This window comes from Schistocerca serialis, chromosome 2 (genome assembly GCF_023864345.2).
Source record: "Schistocerca serialis cubense isolate TAMUIC-IGC-003099 chromosome 2, iqSchSeri2.2, whole genome shotgun sequence".
NCBI classification, from domain to species: Eukaryota; Metazoa; Arthropoda; class Insecta; order Orthoptera; family Acrididae; genus Schistocerca; species Schistocerca serialis.
The window spans coordinates 48,073,239-48,093,338 of NC_064639.1; the positions used below are offsets into that span (position 1 = coordinate 48,073,239).

The 20,100-nt window shown below is 40.3% G+C and overlaps 1 protein-coding gene across 1 annotated transcript in view; it reads left to right on the forward strand.

Annotated features, from left to right (window-relative positions):
• The window catches only part of LOC126455431 (odorant receptor Or2-like), a 107,100-nt gene extending 87,261 nt beyond the window's left edge, over positions 1-19,839 (forward strand). The window contains exon 5 of the mRNA XM_050091180.1: positions 19,704-19,839. Within this exon, the coding sequence (XP_049947137.1) occupies positions 19,704-19,760 (57 nt within the window). The 3' untranslated portion in view covers positions 19,761-19,839. The remainder of the gene's footprint in view (positions 1-19,703) is intronic.
• The last annotated feature ends 261 nt before the right edge of the window (positions 19,840-20,100 follow it).

Here is a 20,100-nt window from a genome sequence, read left to right on the forward strand (position 1 = left end):
ATCTCAAATAGGAGAAGCTCTTTATCCAGGTACGAAGGTTGTAAAACAAACTTCCCCCAGTTCGTGTCAGGTTGATGTTTTCGTCTGATAGCACTGCGTTAGTATTTTGTCCAAGAGGTATCACAAGTAGTGTTCCTGTAGCTTGGGAATCATTGGTTGAAAACGAGTTCAACACCAATGGGTGCAGTACTGCTAAATATTCAAAATGATTATCAACCTAAGTCTGAGTTCATCGAAAAACTCAGGCGTATTTATAATATTGAAGCTAGCTGGCCGAAGTGGCCGTGCGGTTCTAGGCGCTACAGTCTGGAACCGAGCTACGGTCGCAGATTTGAATCCTGCCTCGGGCATGGATGTGTGTGATGTCTTTAGCTTAGTTAGGTTTAATTAGTTCTAGGTTATAGGCGATTTGTGACCTCAGAAGTTAAGTCGCATAGTGCTCAGAGCAAGCCAATATTTAAGCTAGACTGTGTATCCTTGTCTGCCTTGAGTGGGCATTGGAAGGCGTTTACAGACACGTATACAATACTATGAATACTTCGATCGCTATAGTTAACGTTGCTCTCAGAAACTAATTTTGCATACATTGCTGTATGTCGCTTAGAACGCGCATTGTGGGGAACTGGGGGGAAACAGTCACCACAAACTTACGATTTGTAAATAAGTCTCACAAGGAGAGATTCTGACATGTGCGCTACCGATTTTGATCAAATATTGCATGGACCTTCTAGCTTTCAGCTTGACACTCCTTAGAGCTTTTGAAAAAATCCAGGCCAAAACTGAGGCTGGACAATCTTATTTGCAATGTTGTACACCTAAAGAGCGACTACAACTAAAACATTTTATTAGTCCGTTGTCGGTTCTATCTGTTACGTTGTGGCAAAGTGCCAAAGACGAAGACTACGCACACAAAGGTATCGCGTTCGATCCCTGGTCAGTCACACTATTTTTATGTGGCATTTTACACTTATTTCCCCTCGGGCATTGTTTGTTGATGTGAAAAATACCGAGTTGCACTGTGGTCCGAAAGCCACGTTAAACTGGCTAGGTAAGTCAACTCAAAGGTCGGAGGAAAGCAACGGCATGCCACCTCCAACACGACCGTGCCTATTAAAGCACTGTGGGGTTCAAACCAGTCTTCCGACTGATGACTAATTTACTACGGGTTCCAAAGTTAATGATCTTCGGGTTATTAACATTTTTGTGTTTTCATGCTGTAACTTTGATACCAGTAAACGTAGGTAACCGGCGGAGCACTGTCACCGTTCGAGTTGTCAAGCTGGTAGATGACGATGCTGTCGACCCCATTTACAATCTTGGTCATGGCTATGTTTCAGTCGAATACCTCTTTGTGCCTTTCTGTGTATTTCAAGATATACATTTATACACTTCGTACGCATCCAAATTGATATCTGATAGAGTTGTATTTAGCAACATGAATCAGATATATTTTCCGAGCAATATATCGGACAACATGTCAGGGCAGCGAGATTCCTTTTGTGTGTTGCGCATGGTGCAAGAAATATTTGTGTTTTGGTTGTTTCTGTGATAGGTTTTACCCCACTGAACGCGAACAAGCTCACGAACAGACTGTCAATAATTGGAATTACGCAATAATACACATAAAAGATCTATTTTTGCACTGTGTATTCCAGTGAAAATAAATGTAAATAGATTATATGCCTACTTGCTATTACCCGCGCTTCTCGATGATTTTCTCAAAAAATAAAAAGAAAGAGAAAAAGAGAGAGAGAGACAGAGGGAGAAAACAGAAATGGCTGTTGATATACTTTTCGGGATGTGAGGTCGTGGTCCAAGAACTTTTCTGCTCCTTACGTTTCGTCCAGGCTGCGCTGGACTTCCTCAGAGCTACTCAAGAAAAGAGATAAATAGAATTTTGCGTCCAAGGAATAGAAGACTAAAAGATAAGAATCAACCACACCGACAGAAAAATACAGTAGTTCTCCCTTTTATTAAAAAAGTAACAGATCGGATCGGTAAGATTTTACGAAAATGTGACATAAAACCTGTCTTTAAACCAACAATGAAAATAGGTCAAGTACTACGATCTGTGAAAGATAAACGCCCTCCCCTGTCGACATGTGGTGTGTATAAAATTCCATGTACCTGTGGTAAAGTTTATATTGGTACTACCAAAAGAAGCGTAAACACACGACTGAAAGAGCATAAAAGTCTTTGTCGACTTGGAAAAATAGAAAAATCAGCTGTAGCGGAGCATGCTCTTCAACCAGGCAACCACCAAGTGAAGTTTTCGGATAACGAAGTTTTATCTACAACGTTAAATTACTATCCACGGCTATATAGAGAAGCTATTGAAATTTATAAATATCACGATAATTTTAATAGGAAAGAGGAGGCTATGAAACTTAGCGATATATGGACAGTGGCTCTACAAAATTGCTAACAATTTTTATCTTTGACAAGGTGGTAATCGATAGTCAACCTTATCTTTGCTGTGGATTTTCACTGCTCATCACGTGTCACCTGAACCACGCCCCCTTTCTTACAATATATAAGTCGCTCTCAGACACCCGACCAGTCAGTCGGCAAGACTCAGCGGAGCAGCGCCTCTGAGGAAGTCCAGCGCAGCCTGGACGAAACGTAAGGAGCAGAAAAGTTCTTGGACCACGACCTCACATCCCGAAAAGTATATCAACAGCTATGTCATCCGGTCGTGAAAGCCTTCATTCTACAAAACAGAAATGTATTTCAAATATCAGCTCGGTGACGCCATGTTTGTCTAGTGATGAAAAGCAAGGATAGTTGATAGGTAATGCTGTGTTGGCAGAAGAGCCAACACCGTGTTGCTAGAGGAGGCCGAAATGCACGCGTTTAATTACACGCAGACTGGCGTGAGGTCTGGAACAGTTAAATGTAATTAATATAGCTAATAAGGTACGCTGTTGCTGGAATACTTAACTTTAATCCATAATCGGTGTACATCTCTCTTGACGGTACATTAATAATAATATCAATATAAACTGGTAATGGCGCCTTGCTAGGTCGTAGCAAATGACGTAGCTGAAGGCTATGCTAACTATTATCTCGGCAAATGAGAGCGTATTTGTCAGTGTAGCATCGCTAGCAAAGTCGGCTGTACAACTGGGGCGAGTGCTAGGACGTCTCTCCAGACCTGCCGTGTGGCGGCGCTCGGTCTGCAATCACTGACAGTGGCGACACGCGGGTCCGATGTATACTACCGGACCGCGGCCGATTTAAATGCTACCACCTAGCAAGTGTGGTGTCTGGCGGTGACACCACAGGTAATATCTCGTTATACTAGCGATATGTATAGCTACAGGGTTCTTTCTTTTTTCTCTGCAAACAATCAGAACAGAATTCAGTAACAAAGTGGTAAGAACACCTATGCAGTGCGCCAATTAAACACTCAACCTTTCTTGAATATTTTGTTAATAGTTAACAATTGTCTGTAATACAGTAACCATCCTTGATTACTGATTTGTTATTACTACCATTGTTATTCGTCTCGTCAAAACAGCTATCCTATCACTTATTGCTGCCGATGCACTTAACGAATGGATCAGGATGAATGGAATGTGGGATGTTTCGTCACGGAGAGTATACACATTTATCTCGGTGTCTTGTATTCAGGGTAATACTTAAATCTCAGTAAGAGAAGACGACAATGGGATGCCGGTGATGCAGGTAATAATACTCAACTATTTCTGGTGACTTAACACCATGACAACTGGCGTCTCAGTGTATTTTGATTAGAATTCGTTAGCCGTCTTGCGACCTCGTTCTAATACCTCGTGGGAGCAGACATGATATTTTGCTTTTTGAACAATGAGCAATAACATACAAAGATAGTAGATAGAAGGATACAAAGAAAAAATCAGATTCATGGGTGTGGATCCAGTTCATCATTGGAAGACTAAACAAGAGGGACCCATTACGAAAGCAATGAGTAAGCTGCTTAGTATGGATTATTTGTGTAGATCTGAAGATGAAAAAGCGCAGATCTGCACAGTGCCCGCATCTGCGCTTTAGTATCTGTCTTAATGGGCATAATTTATAGTTTCTTCTCTTCTGAGTTTTCAGATGAATTGATTGTTATGTAACAAAAAAAACGGTTCAAATGGCTCTGAGCACTATGGGACTCAACTGCTGAGGTCATTAGTCCCCTAGAACTTAGAACTAGTTAAACCTAACTAACCTAAGGACATCACAAACATCCATGCCCGAGGCAAGATTCGAACCTGCGACCGTAGCGGTCTTGCGGTTCCAGACTGCAGCGCCTTTAACCGCACGGCCACTTCGGCCGGCTGTTATGTAACACATAATAATTAGTTAACTGTGTAGCTTCCATTCGCACCAACATTTTTCTACATTCTCATGCAATTCCTTAAATTCTACTTGTACTTTCACAAGACTGCACATAGATGCAAACGATTTTGAGGTGCGAAGTGTTTGCTATCTTACTTTTCGTGACAGGTAGGCAAAGTTGATTTCCAAAGACTTACTATTGTACTGAAATAATATTTTGTCACAAAGTAACAAGGAAAGTGTTTTACTCGTATGTATTTTGTGGAAAGCTGTAATCGTGATGGAAGACTATGCACATAAATGTTTGACACAACTGGTAGGAGAAAATGCTGCATATTAACCAAACCCCGCTACTCCTATCCGTATCCTCCTATGACACGAGCACGGGATTCTCCTCGCATACTGCTACAGAGCTGTTCCTAGCACAGCTGAGAATTGGCAACATCGTTACAAACATTTGCAACACTTTGACAGTACATTCACTTCCGCGTATGGTACTGAATTGACTCGCAAAACTCACTTGATATTCCACTTCCATTTGAATGACTCATGCTGTATAATCCTTATGTAAACTGAGGCACTGTGACAGGAAATTTAATTTTTTGGCTAAAGAAATGCTATTCTTCACGTAGGTGATGACTTTTATTATCTTTCACGATGCAGTATGAGGCTGAGCGACCAACATCATAATGAGAGTGGCGTGCTGGCAGAAGTGTGTCCGTAGACCCGTGGTACCTCCCGTGTCTCGCGTTGCAATGGCTCAAAGAGTCGTCTGTTCTAACCGTGGTAGAGGCCAGCGTGTGCGAGCTTTTTCTATTATTATTATTAATTTGATGGAGCTGAGAATTTCCAGAAAAAATTCTGTAACGAAATCGGAAGAAAACCTTTACACATCAAGTCCTCTTGGTAGCTCGACTCAGTAAGTTGTGTTAATGGTCATAGATCTCGGCTCTCTGTCTGCCAAGGTACTTCACAATACAAGCGGCTTTGAAGAAGTTCGAAACTACTGTCAACGATACGAATTTCAATATTGTTCTTCACTTAAGACTGATATGCCAGGGTGATAACTATCAAGCAAATGAACCTCTTGATTACTATTAGACCTGTATGCTAAATTTCCACAACAGCAATTAGGAACTCTCTGTAGACATTCGCTAACAGCGATTCTGGCAACTTACTTTTTCTCTGGGTAGCTTCAAATATGGGTAATGACCAATGTGACAGAAAGCTAAATATATTGTAGAATCACTTCAATTACACTCCTAGCTTCAGCACCGAGAGGAAAGGGGAGACAAAAATTTTGTCGATGTGTGCTTTCGGTTGCCTGACGTCGTATTAGCTAGTCTCGCGTTTTACCTCAAACCTAAGGTCGTATTCAAGAGTGATGTACTCAGACTTCAGTAAAGAACTCCTCTGGGAAGTGCTGCAGTCTACAATGTTGCCAGATGGACCATATTGCCGGACATAGATTTCTGAGGGGAGCACGACCGTATTGTCTACGTGAACTCCTCGGCGGTCAAATTTTTTGTTCAAAAAACGTTCAAATGCTTGTGAAATCTTATGGGAGTTAACTGCTAAGGTCATCAGTCCCTAAGCTTACACACTACTTAACCTAAATCATCCTAAGGACAAACACACACAACCAAGCCCGAGGGAGAACTCGAACCTCCGCCGGGACAAATTTTTGTCTAAGACTGTATCTACAACACCTATTGCACACTGAAGACACAGATGAATTAAGAAAACAAAATTACTTTATGACAGCAACGTTAACTATAGCGTTCGAAGTATTCATAGTATTGTGTATGTGTGTGTAAACACCTTCCAATGCCCAGTCAAGGAAGATAAGGATACACAGTCTAGCCTCAATATTATAAATACGCCTAAGTTTGTGGATGAACTCAGGTTCATAACCATTTGGAATATTTAGGAGTTCTGTACCCATTGGTGTTAAACTCATTTTCAATCAATGATTTCCATAACTACAGGAACACTACTTGTGATACCTCTTAGACAAAACGCTTACGCAGTGCTATCAGACGAAAAGATCAATCTGACTGATAAAGGGCCCGTTTAGGTCAGGAATATTGTATAAAGAAGTGTAAGAGAGAGCACCACTAAATTCTACCATCCGTATTCATTGTATACACACATAAAATACTGTTACAGTACAATTATGGAGCTCAGTGAGTGAATTGAGTATTTTCCGGTGAGAAAGAGCACTGGCAAACAGTCTTCAAAAATGGCTGTGAGCTCTAAGTACTTAACTTCTGAGGTCATCAGTCCCCTAGAACTTAGAACTACTTAAACCTGACTAACCTAAGGACATCACACACATCCATGCCCGAGACAGGATTCGAACCTGCGACCGTAGCGGTCGCACGGTTCCAGACTGTAGCGCCTACAACCGCTCGGCCACTCTTGCCGACCAAAAATACATTAGGTTATTTAAATTGGTGTCACTCTGAGCTAGAATTTATGGTCAGCGACTAAGTGTAAGGTCAATGAGTCGGATGCGGGTTTTCCAACTGCGAAATACTTTCCTACATTATAGAAGCAAATGTATTGAATTTGAATTTATATTGCGAAAATTTTGAAGTTGAATAGCTTGGAATGAAAATCCTTCTGTTTATTGCAAAAGAAAACAATTGATCTTCTAAAACATTCTGTCATACACAACTTGAAACAGGTCGCGTCGAACAATTCATATGGAAGGACGTATATCGGAAGGCAGTAAAACCCCCTGGCTTTTGGTTTGGCAGTATTCGACAGCCATTTCTAGGCGCAAGTAAATTAAGAAAGGCAGCGCGTTTTTGTTATCAGGCAACGTCTTCAACAATTACTTTAGTTTTAATGTAATCTACGAGTAATTGCTTATGTTTGATATTAACGTGAAAAGGATTCCATAGACAGGGAAAGAACCTATTCTTGCGCAACTGCTTCTATAATAACCAAAAGACATTAAATGATCTTCAAGCACATGTGTTCCAGCAGCAGTATGAAGAAAATGATAGTAATAATGACGGTAATAATCGAATTATCCGGTAACTTCACATTTACAGTAGATGTTCTCGAACTAAGAAATTAGCTGAATTAGTGAAAATTTCAAAATGGCTTCACATCGAGGCTATGATGCCTAGAAGAGTCCTTACATCCTGCTGACATGAGAATAGCATAATCTCCGCGTCCGAGGCTTGCTTTTTCTTGACCACTTAATAGACTCGCATTTTTTCCACCGTGACTAATTTTGTAAGCTAAGCACATAATCAGTTACAGCACACTCCTGGGGCTGGGAAATGTGGCCACAGTGGTCTGAGGGAACGAACTATCACAGGTGCAATGCGCGGGTTCAGGCATTTACTTTTAAGAAGCACAAACAGATTTACTTTACCACTGGTAACCTCAAGACAAAGACGTTATAATCCAGAATCCGCATTAAACATCACATTCCTTCATTACCAAGTAGGCAGAGCCGGTTTACGTTGGCAAATGACATAGGCGGAAGTCATGGTAAACAGAATTCTGTCGCCAGTAAACTTACATACATTAGAAAATTTTATTTTATTTGATGAACCGATAACCATTTAAGAGAAGAGGGCTCTTATTTTACTTGTACTTGTTTGGACTATAGACATTGAACAATTTGGTGCTGGACTGTGATTAGAATTCGTATCTCCTCTTTCGAGGATCTCAATCTCTCGGAACAGTATAGTTCAATAATTTCGTTCCTTTTCCCAAGACTGCAATCTTCTCTAGGTCTCCTCCAAATGTAAGTATGTGGGTCCGAATCCTGATCCAGTACAAAAATATTCATAATTTCATTTCAAGCCCCATCAAGTGCACACCGGCCTGCTAGTGAAAATTAACGTGCGTTTTTAATGTGTGTTCATGTGTTCCCAACAATAGCAATTGTTGTTGTTATTTTGGTCAAACACGCAATCGTCTTACTGTTGGTGAGTATGTAACTCATACTTAATTTATATTCGTGGATGATAAAGGAGGTGTGCTGTACGACTGTCGCTCAGGCACAAAAATTTGTATCCATATTTTAGATCCAAACACATAGCAGCTGGTAAGAAAAACCGGTACGTAACATTCGATTTTCCTTAGTTAACAATCCGATTACGTGTTGGTTTTGTATCTCCGTCACAGAAGTTCACATCATGCGCTGCATCTCTGTTACTTCTGAATGGTAGTATATCAGACATCTTTCGTGGTTAGTTAACAGGGACAAAAGGGTCTTTATGGGAGTCCCGGTTTATTACAAAACCCGTCGTCTTTTATTTTCAAGTTTATATTTGGTTACTGATATTGGCGAAAATTTCGGTAATACGTGACTCTTAATGGCTAGTCAGCAATATGATATGATTAGATTAGATTTAATTAGATTAGTACTTGTTCCACAGTAGGACATTTCGTAATGATGTGGAAAGTTTCATTTTAATGAAAGATTTCTTTACATACCATGATTCAATTTCTTTACAACAATTTTTTACTCTCTTACTCATTTTTTTTTTATTTTTATCTCTCTCTCTCTCTCTCTCTCTCTCTCTCTCTCACACACACACACATACACACACACACACACTCTTTTTTTATTTTGATTTGTTTGTTTTCCTTGACTATCGGCGAGGCACGAAAACGCCAGTGAATGAGTTTCTTGGTTTTGAGTACACTTATGAAAGAAATATAAAAACAACTATGAGAGTTACTGATTTATGAAGCTTAGTTTGCAGTCAGTTCTGAGTATTATTAGTAACTACGCTCCAGTCCCTAAACCCAGTTACAGCAGTATGAATCAGACGGAGTACGTATTCCAGGCCGTAGCAGCCGCGTCTTTGAGACATCAGCTATGGTCACTTCCCGGCCCGCTGTAGGATCACATCGGTTCGTCTTCTTCCTGCTGGTATTGTAACTCATCGCTGTGATCGACGAGTTACTTCCTGGTGTGGACGGAATTAAGCCTCAAAGTTCACTTGATTTTTCATGTCATTTTCATTGAATAATCTGAGTTGTTATTGCTTGAGGTGTAGCAAAAGATTGTAAATTCACGGTTTTCAGGTCAGGAAAGTCGTTGCACGTGGAAATCGCAACTAATCTCGTTCTTTAAATAGCGGTTTACGAGTTCTAGCCACTATTTGTCTCATAAGACGAAGCCAAGCCTTAAATGTCGTTGCTAGCTCTGTGGTAATGTGCTGACCTGCTGAAAAGTTTCTGCTATGGTTCGCAGTTCCAGTATATGTGACTTTCCCTTCCGTGAAAGAGCTGCAAGCAGTCAGATCAAACATCGATAGTAAAATTGCAAGAAAATACTTTCGGCTAATAGTGAAATGGTGAAAAACTTACAATGCTGCACAACATGTAACGCCTTTTTCAGCTGCTGGCAAGTAAATTTTGGTTTCTAGGAATGCATAACTTCATTTATGAAATGCCACATTTGCATATCTCTTGAGTATGACACAGCATACCAATTAAACACAGACCCAATCGAAATCTAAGTGAGTAGTATTTCACTAATTCGTGCCGATAGAGGCACGCTTGTGTACAGATACTAAGTTTTATTAAAACAGACATTCGTCATGAGATTAACGTGGGTACTTTTATTTTATTTCTTATAATACAGTCTACAGTTTTCGTAAGTTTTTTTTAGTGTTGTTGAAACAATGGTAAACATGAGAGAGAAATTAATCATCAACGATACATGCGATTTCTCTGATATTATCTATAACAGCCTGACACTGCACATGCAGTTAAGAATAAAAGGCACTACCACACGACGGCTAATGTAGAAAATACTTTTCTAAGGTATTTTGGCACGATGCGCTCTCCCCATACATAACACAAAAGTTTCGAGATGCTTCTGCTGCCTGGCCGTCTATTAAACCTGAAAAGAACAAAATGTCGCAGACGTTAGCCATTTTTCCACATGCGACTATTTTGGTTTGAGAAGTGAAGGGAATTATGTTCAAAGTTCCATTAGATTGATTACATCAGCGGGCAGCAGAATCGCGTTTTAAAAAATGCAGCAGTGAGTGTACTCGAACTCGCGTCAGCGTATATACAGTGTACGACACTTATCCTTACCAACTAGCTTACTTGCAGTTGCAGCAGCCCCTGAAGTCAACAACAGTTCCTTCAGAACTTCTGCATTCCATAGTGCTGTCAGATAATGCTTATAGCCAGATCTAGACTTCTGAGAGACAGACAGTTACAGCTTTTCATTTGCGCTGCATGATTTTTTCAACAAACAGATAGCGCAATAGAATAGCTCTAGTGGAAAGGAACACTTCCTAATTAAATTTCTGCATCCTACACTGTTGGCAGCTCTGTGTAGGTGGCAGTTAAATAATTTTATTTGGGTGATTACAAAATAGAGTCGAATGTATGCAGTTGGTAGCCGAGGCAGCTAGGTCATGGCGATTCGGTCAACCAAGTAAATGAATTTATTGAACATGCTGCAAACAACTACAGCAAGTCTGCGTATCAGAATTCTCATCCACTGTGGCACAACGGCGTTATGGTAGAAGAATGAGTCGCAGGGAAAATGGTTCGGTGGTCTGTTGGATTGATGTAAGGTTCGCATTTCTGCGGTCTGGGTTCGATGTCAACATCTGCCGATGATTTTTTATAAGTAGAGACAGATTCTATTCTCTACTGGCTACGCCAAGTGAAGAAGTCCAAGTGAAGACGTTCTAATGGCATTGTGGTCTGTATTTCACATTAAACGAGATATTCCTTCTCTACGAAGTAGACGTTAGGAGTGGCGACATGTAGAACCTCTATCACCAGTAACCTTTCTTACACTAGTTATTTATTTCTAGGGACGAAACAAACGCTATGTATGGTCACAGAACACGTATCCCATCTTTTATTTGAGCTTCTGTGTGTCGATATAATTGGTTCTGACCTGGGAATGCAAGTCAGACCGTCAGATCCGTTCGGGACAATACAGCTCGACTACAATTTGTTGTTTGTTCAAAACTGCAGATTCCTCAACATCTCCACATATTGCGCAAGAATGGGTTCGAATCCTGGCACGGCACTAAAGTTTTCATTATGTATTATCACGCTCTAGCATGAGAATACCTATCTGCTGGTGGATAGTAATTTTGTTTTTCAATGTATTTTCATTCGTTGTCAAGACTAATGATATGTCACGTTTTTGACTCCCAGTGAGACACAGAACTCTCTGCGAGATCACTATAAGTTCAAGGATGTTATTCCGAGGTGCTGGTGGAGAAAAATTCGGTAGCTGATGTTTCTTTGTGTATAGTCAACAACGATATGTGTGGGGTTCGATTCCCAGTCAACACTGAACTCTTCGTCACATTATTTCTAGTTCAAACATGCTCATATGTCGCTGCTGGCGTAACAAACCCATATTTGACGTTCGTTTTGTCTAGAATATAACAATGATTGGTGCCGGGTGGGAATCCTGGGAAAGAAAAAATTAATGTTTCGTCTCGTCATTTCAGTGAAAACATCTAGCTACTGCCGAGAAAATCCGATATGTCACAATTGATTGTGCTTCGATATCAATCCGATTAGGACCTGTGTGCGAATCCCTGTCCAACGCAAAGCTTCGTGGTATTACTTTACATCTTGAGTTATTGCAATATAGAGCAATGTTTTCTAGTGGTGACTTTTTAGTACCATTTTCAATAGTCAAACGACTGTACCGAGGGGCGATTAGAGCACCTGCTAGACAGCTGCGATATGTGGGTTGCATGTGAATTAGGCGAAATGCAATTTAGGTCGTTCGGATACTTTTGAGCACGACTGTACATTTCGAGACACTAATTTCCTGTCACAAATCAAGGACTTTAACTAACAATGAATACACTCTCCATAATTGCAGATACACAGTTACATAATATACAAACTTACTTCGTGTTACAAATAGGTCGAGTAGCTGACGAGCAGGTACTGAATGATAGGGGGAAAAATAAACCTTAGCACAAGTTAATAAAATAAGGGATCAGTTGATAGGACACAACCTGAGGGATCAAGGAAGCGTCGTCTTCGTAATAGAGAGAATTATGGTGGCTAAAAATTGTAGAGGGAGACCAAGGTATGAATGCAATAAGCAAGTTCAAATGGATGTAGGTTGCAGTAGTTATTCAGAGGTGAAGAAGGTTGCACAGGATAGATTGGCGTAGGTACCTGCATGAAAGCTGTCTTCAAACTGAAGACCACAACAGCAACAACAACAACAACGTGAACAGTAAGTAACAGATGCGATACACCAGTTGGTCTCCAGAGAGTCCGATGCAACGTTTTCCTGAACAACAAACGAATAACTTAAAATTAACCTAACTGATTCCTTTTTAACTTCAGATTCTGTTACGCTGCAATTATTACAGTTCTCCTTTACGAAATGACGCCAACACGTCACAAGAATGTGTATTGTGTTATAAAAAAGAAAAACCTGGGATGAAATGCACTAATATTCGGAAACTACTCATAATGTAGAATTTTTCTTTTCTCAAGGGTATACTCACGAGCAAACTCACCTAGCAAACTCTAAAACAGCTAAAATTTACAATATACACTGATGCTGAAGTAACTGCATGGAACTCAGGATGACAATGATAATACATGGAACTCAGGATGACAATGATAATACACACGAAACACATCAGTCGATTTGATAAGACTATTCTTAGATCGATATCGCACTTTCGAACACTTATTTAGGAGAAACTGGATAGTAAAAAGAAGAGTACAGAAATAACGTACTAACCACTTCACTTCCTACACAGCAAGTAAGGTCAAAAATTTTCCTAACAAAGTATTTCTACCAAAATCTGCAGGACTGGCAACTGTAGCTCACAATAGTCGATTTACTCTGAAATCTACATCTACATCAATTCTTTAAATGCAATCTGATGGTGCATGGCCAAGGGTGCTTCTGGTACCATTAACTCACCCCCTCCCCCTTCCTTGTTCCATTCGCGAATGGTACGTAGGAAGACCGACTGCCGGAAAACCTCTGTATTAGCTCTGATTGCTCGAATTTCTCGTTGTGGTCATTTCGCGAGGCGTATATGAGAGGAACTACTATATTATCCGACTCTTCCCGGAAAGTATTCTCTCGACAGCTGAATAGTAATCCTATCTGTGAAGCACAGGACTTCTTTTGTAGCGTCTGCGACTTTGTTGAGCATCTCTGTAATGCTGTCGCGCCGAGTAAACGATCCCTTGACCAAACTCGCCTCTCTTCGTTGGACTTCTCTTTCTCTACTGTCGGTCCTACCTTGTAAGGATCCTAGAATGATGAACAACAATCAAAAATGTGTCGAACATGCACCTTGTAAGTCGCTTCTTTACTAGATAAATTGTATTTCCTTAAGATTCTTCCTATGAATCTCTGTCTGCCATCTGCTTTTCCTACTACGTATTTTGTTTATATTGTCATTCCACTTAAGATCATTCTGGCTAGATAAATGGTTCAAATGGCTCTCAGCACTATGGGACTTAACATCTGAGGTCATCAGTCCCCTAGAACTTAAACCTAACTAACCTAAGGACATCACACACATCCATGCCCGAGGCAGGATTCGAACCTGCAACCGTAGCGGTCGCGCGGTTCCAGACTGTAGCGCCTAGAACCGCTCGGCCACGCCGGCCGGCCGGCTAGATACTCCAAGATATGTTACGATGGTTACTGTTTCTAGCAACTGGTCGTCAATAGTGTAGTTGTACGCTAGTGGATTTCTTCTTCCCTGTATGCGCAACATGTTTCATTTGTTTACGGTCAGGGTTAACTGCCAGAGCCTGCACCATTCATGAATCATCTGTAAGTCCTTTCTGCAAATACCTGCTGTCTTAAGAGACAGCCGCATCACTTCGAACATCCTTAAAGAGCTTTCGACGCATTCTACTAGATCACTTATGTACACTGTAAACAGTAGCGATTCCTTGGGGTACTCTGAAATTACCTTTACACCTGTCGATTTTGTTCTGTTAAAAGCGACGTGTTGAAATCTATTTGCAAGGAAGTCTTGGATACAGCCAAAAAATGATCCAATACTCGGTAAGCTCGAATGATTTTCTCTAAACAGCAGTGCGGGACAACGTCAAATGCCTTCCTGAAGTCGCGAAACACGACATCACCCTGAGAACTGATATTAACAGCGCTGCGAATTTCATAGAAGAACAGGGCGAGCTGAGTTTCGAAAGATCTCTGTCTCCGAAATCCATTTTGATTTTTATAGAGTAGATTTTCGTTCTCCGAAAACGTCATAATACATGGGCATACAACATGTTCCATTATCCTACAACAGTTTGACATCAACGACTTAGGCCTAAAATTATGTCCATTTGTTCTACGGCGCTTCTTGAAAACGGGAATCTGCGCTTATTTACAATCGATAGGTACCCTTCGTTACTTCAGCGACCTACGATAAACAGTTGATTGAAGGGGAGCAAGTTCTTTCGCATAATCTCTGCAGAATCTCACAGATATCTCATCTGGTCCAGGTGCCGTTCTATTACAAAGCGATTGTAGTTGTTTATTGTATTGTGAGGTCAATTATCTCAATATATGCCATTTTGAAGTTCGTACGATGACCGTTGCGATCTTCCGCGGTGAAACAATTTCGGAAGACTGAATTGAGTAATTCGATCTTCTCTCTCTCTCTTTTTCCGTTTCGGGGCCATTGTGATCATTGAGTGACTGAGCAGATGATTTCGGACCGCTTACTGATTTTACGTAAGACCGAAATCTCTTACGGTTTTTTATCAGATGAGTTGACAAAATTTTTCTTTCAAAGTCGAACGCTTCTGTCATTGCTCTTCTTACTGTCATTTTGTTTGGTTCAGCTACGTTTTGACTTCTCTTTAATCTGAAATGAAGTTCTCTTTTTTATGAACAATTTTCTGACACGAATATTAGACCACTGTGAGACTTTTCCATACCTAAAGCCTTTCCTCGGAACGTATTTGTCTAAGGAATATTGAACAATGTTTTTGAATTTTTGCTCCACGTCTTCGTCCCCAGCGCTGAATATTTGTCACTGACTACTCAAATACTCTGCAATTTGTATCCTCTCACTCTTGCTAAGAAAAAATAGTTTCCTGCCTTTCTTAACATTCCTTGTAATAATTGTAGTTATAGATGATATCAGAGCCTTATAATGACTCACATCTTCCTCTCCGTCAAGTGAGTTGATAGGTTCAGGCCTATTTATTGCTAGGAGATCTAAGACGTTACCTTCAGGAATTGGTTCTCTAGACATACTCTCGAAGTCATTTTCGGACAAGACATTCACAATGAAGTCACATGAATCCCTGTGTCTGACACCACAGTTGATAGCATGACTCTCCCAATCTATACCAGTTATGTTAAAGTCATCTCCAATTACAGTAGCATGATCAGGAAACTTACTCACGAAATTCTGAAATGTTCTCTTTGAAGTGCTCTACCACTACAACCCCTCACGCATGTGATCTATAAAGGCGGCATCCGATTACAATTTTCAACCAACTTTTGATATTTAGCTTCACGTAGATTAATTCAAGTTCGGAGACCTTGATAACCTCGCTAGATATCAAATTAGCGGCCAACCGATGCTTACGATAAATATTCCAATCTGAATTTAGGATTTCGTTGCTTCTCACTTCCGGTTTCAATCAACATTCTGTTCCTAATACTATGTAGACATTGTAACCTTCATAGTATTAAGAACAGGACGCAGATGGAAAACGGAAATGAATGGCAGTGAAATCCTAAATTCATATTGTAATATTTATTGTAAGCGTAGGTTAGTCGCCAGTGGTGGTGGCGTATTTCTAACAGTAAAGAATTTGATAATATCCGGCGAGGTTGCATGGGTTCGGAGCATCTACTGATCTGGCTGAAGTTAAACATGAAAGATGGATCGAAAATAGTAAGGTTAGGCTTTATGAAATAATCAATGTTTTGGTACTAAATCATATTTTTGATCCATATAATCAAACTTTCATTTTTGTTGCTTGCAAGATGGATTAAATGTGGAAATTGGCCACTCATGTAAAGTGATAGTTTGTTCCAAGTAAAGTAGCAACCTATGCAAGAAAATGGTTTCATTCTAACGTTGAACACTGATTTTCAACAGATAATATGATTTAATGGGTCTGCAGATGACACTGTTTCATTGTATGACTATAGGCCGTTTTGCTTTTAAATGTCGTAAAGTGAAGCTAAAAACGCAAAATGTTAGTGTGTTAAGAAGAATAAAAAATATATACTTTTTTCTTCATTTCTGTGGCCGTATTGTCCGTAGTTGCTTTACAATTTCTGAGGGTATTTCCATCGTTACAACTACAAGAAATTGCGTGTTTGTCTCCCAATGCACATTTCGCTTTTTCAAGTGAAGCATCATCGGTGGTGTGTAATTAAAGATATTGATTTGTTATCTAGATCGAAAAACAGTTATTTAACAAATTATTGGTTTTATTTACGGTAATTTCTGCTCGGTTTTCCGCCAAATTTACGCTGCTTTGCAGAACTAAGCGTTTTTGACGTTTAATACAGCACAATTTCGTACACCACTGTTCACTGTTTATTTCTGTACTTCTAAGTCTGTATCGGGTTTCGTAGTGTTGCCAACATTGCCACTGGTCTTTCTTTGATCAACATTTGTTCCTCCCTCCGTAGTTCATTTTATGTGTTTTAGTCTATTTCATTATGTTATTGTGTATTTATATACTGTGTAAGAGAAATGAAGGAGTAGTGATTTGAGTTCAAATTTTTGTGTGGTGTGTGTGTGGGGGGGGGGAGATTGAGTGAGAGAGGGCGAAGGAAGGGAAAGACCTTTTTAAACGTGATTACTTAAATTATTTTATACAGTGTCTGGCTTCCAATGTTTATAAGTGTCTGTGACACTTTTATTTGAATATTTGACACATGCAGAAAACCCACAGCAAGTGAAACTCTTTTAAATGTATCCTCAAACCACCTGCAGGATCAGTAATAGGTCGCAATCAAATACGTATTAAACAGACTGAACAGTATCCCCCTAAACACTTTTGATTACAAAAAGAGCTGGACATTACAAAAACAAACAGCATTAAAAACAGGCACTAAGTAAGACTGGAGGACAAACTACTCAGAAAAATAAAGATATAAATAATGAAAAAACTATCCAAACCGCAGCAACACCTACAACCTGCTTAACCACAAAAGAATGGCATACAGTGATCCAGCATAACGAATTCGCACATAAAATAGATAACATATTCAAAGAACTAGACATAAACGTTGCTCGCAAAACAACAACTCAATACAAAAACGCATCCTGAAACTGAAATCAACTCCAGACAGATACCAATAATCTGGTATGTATCAGCTCAGTTGCAGAGACTGGAAGAAAACGTACATTGGGATGAGTGGCAGGACACTTGACGCAAGATATAAAGAACACATCAGACCATTCATCATTTGTAGATCATCTTAAGTGGGAATGGCAGCAGACCAAGCACTACTGAAAAAGGTAGAAACATCATAAGAATCAGTAAATGCAGGCACCTTCTCCCTTTCCAAACAGAATTGCGTATACAGAACGCATGAAAACTAAAAGACAGTCACTTAATGCCTAAACAAATATTGGAAACCAGTCGCTATATAACATAAATGAAGTAATCACTGCCCCCCCCCCTTCCTACCGAAAGTATCTTTTCACCTGTAGTCCTTCATCTTTTTCTTGTAAGTCAGTCTTCATGACACTACTATGCACTTGATGACTTACTATCCACTCATGTTCGCTCCTCTCCCTCCCGCATGAAACAGAATAAAACACATATAATGACTACAGAGGGAGGAACAAACATAGATCACAAAAAGACCAGTGGTAATGTTGGCTAAACTACCAAATCCGGGATACACTTAGAAGTATACAAATAAACAGTGAACAGTGATGTACGAAATTGTGATGTGTTAAACTTCAGAAACACTTAGTTCTGAAAAGCAGCGCAAAATTAGATCACAATTATCAGTCCCTAACGAAGAAAGAAACCAAAAACGCGCTAGCAGACGGCACTTCCTAATGTTGGCGAAAAAACGAACAATTTGTCAACGAACTGTTTTTCGATCTAGAAAACAAACAAAAAAATGGTTTTGAGCACAATGGGACTTAACATCCCAGGTCATCAGTCCCCTAGAACTTAGAGCTACTTAAACCTAACTAACCTAAGGACATCACACACATTCATGCCCGAGGCAGGATTCTAACCTGCGACCGTAGCAGTCGCGCGGTACCAGACTGAAGCGCCTAGAAGCGCTCAGCCACACCGGCCGACGATTTAGAAAACAAATCAAATCAAATTGTAAATATCTTTAACTGACGATGTTTTACCTGAACAAAGCTAGAGAAAAAGAAAAAAAACGCATTTCTTGAAGTTGTAAAAATACCCTCAGAAACACACATTTTTATGTGATAAAAATGTCACAGGTGCACCGTTTCATCGCAAGCGGTCGAAGAAAATTTTGACGAGAGTTATGCTCAGAGATGGTGTTCGGACTGCCTTGGGGCGAATATTGTTTTAGAGATGTTGCTGAAAATGTCGTCCGTTTGCATGTGGATGTACGTTATGGCACCTGCGTCCTCATGATTGTTTAACAAGCTCAAAACAAGCAGGTGGTCCACGAATAATGGCTGCGGCTTCAGCTAAATGGCTACCAGAGTTTTTAGAGAATCTATTGCTGTCTCATACGAAAACAGGTCGTCTGCTCCTCTCCCCTTTCTTCCCCCCACCCCCACCCCCCACCGTGCAAAAATAAAGATATAAGAGTGCAGTCTGAAGAACGTGGTGGTGGACGCGGTACTGGCTCACCTCTCCCAGACACACAATAATTGGGGAAGACATGTCTAAATGTTCTCTCACGTCAACAGCAATGTGTGGTAGGACCTCGTCATGTTGGAACCTTATCTCTGCTCGACTGGTGGTTGACAGGTAGGACAATATCCTCATCTGAACGCGTTACAGAAACGAAGGGTCTGATCCTGCCAGATGGCCGTGAAAAGTACTGTATTGTGTTAGAAAATCATTAGCACACAGCTGCAAGTTGAGCATTGATGTAAACGGACGACATTTTCATCAACATCTCTAAAACAATATTCGTCAAACGGCAGTTTGAACACAGTCTCATCATATCTTCAAATTCTTCATGTATCCCTAGAGAGAAACGGGCCATTTGTGACATTTTTGTTGCGTAAAAAATATTTCCTTTTATCTCTTCTAAACAATCTAAAATTTTTTTGCGTAATTTTGTACGGAAAGTATGACGTGATGGTTTTATGTATCGACGTAACACTTTGCTCTAGTGGTATCATCCTCAAATGCAGAGTGACCCAGAGTAGTAAACTTGCTCTCGTGTTTAACCGTTTAACCCTTGCCGTTGTGCTGTGTTGCAGCTGATGAAGGCGTCCTACTCGTACTACACGCTGTTGAGACAACTGGACGGCGACTGAAAGAAAGATGCAGGGAGAGTGGCACGACCAAGATGCAGACAGAGCACTGTTCACAAAACACACCGGCATAGAGTCCAGCTTGTAGCCCACCTCTCTGATGGTGGCAGCGCTGTCCAACACTCTCAGCACAGAGTTCACTGCAAGACGGGAAAGACGGCCTCATAAACATGGCAGCACTCTCACATTTGTTGGCTACTCTGACCCTAAGAAATAAATCTGTAAAATAAAAATTACATTGTAGCACCACAAACTTAGACAATATATCTTTCATTTATATCTACAGAATTGTAACTTGTCACTGCCAAATGCCTCACAATTTATTTAGCAAATCAGCCAGTCA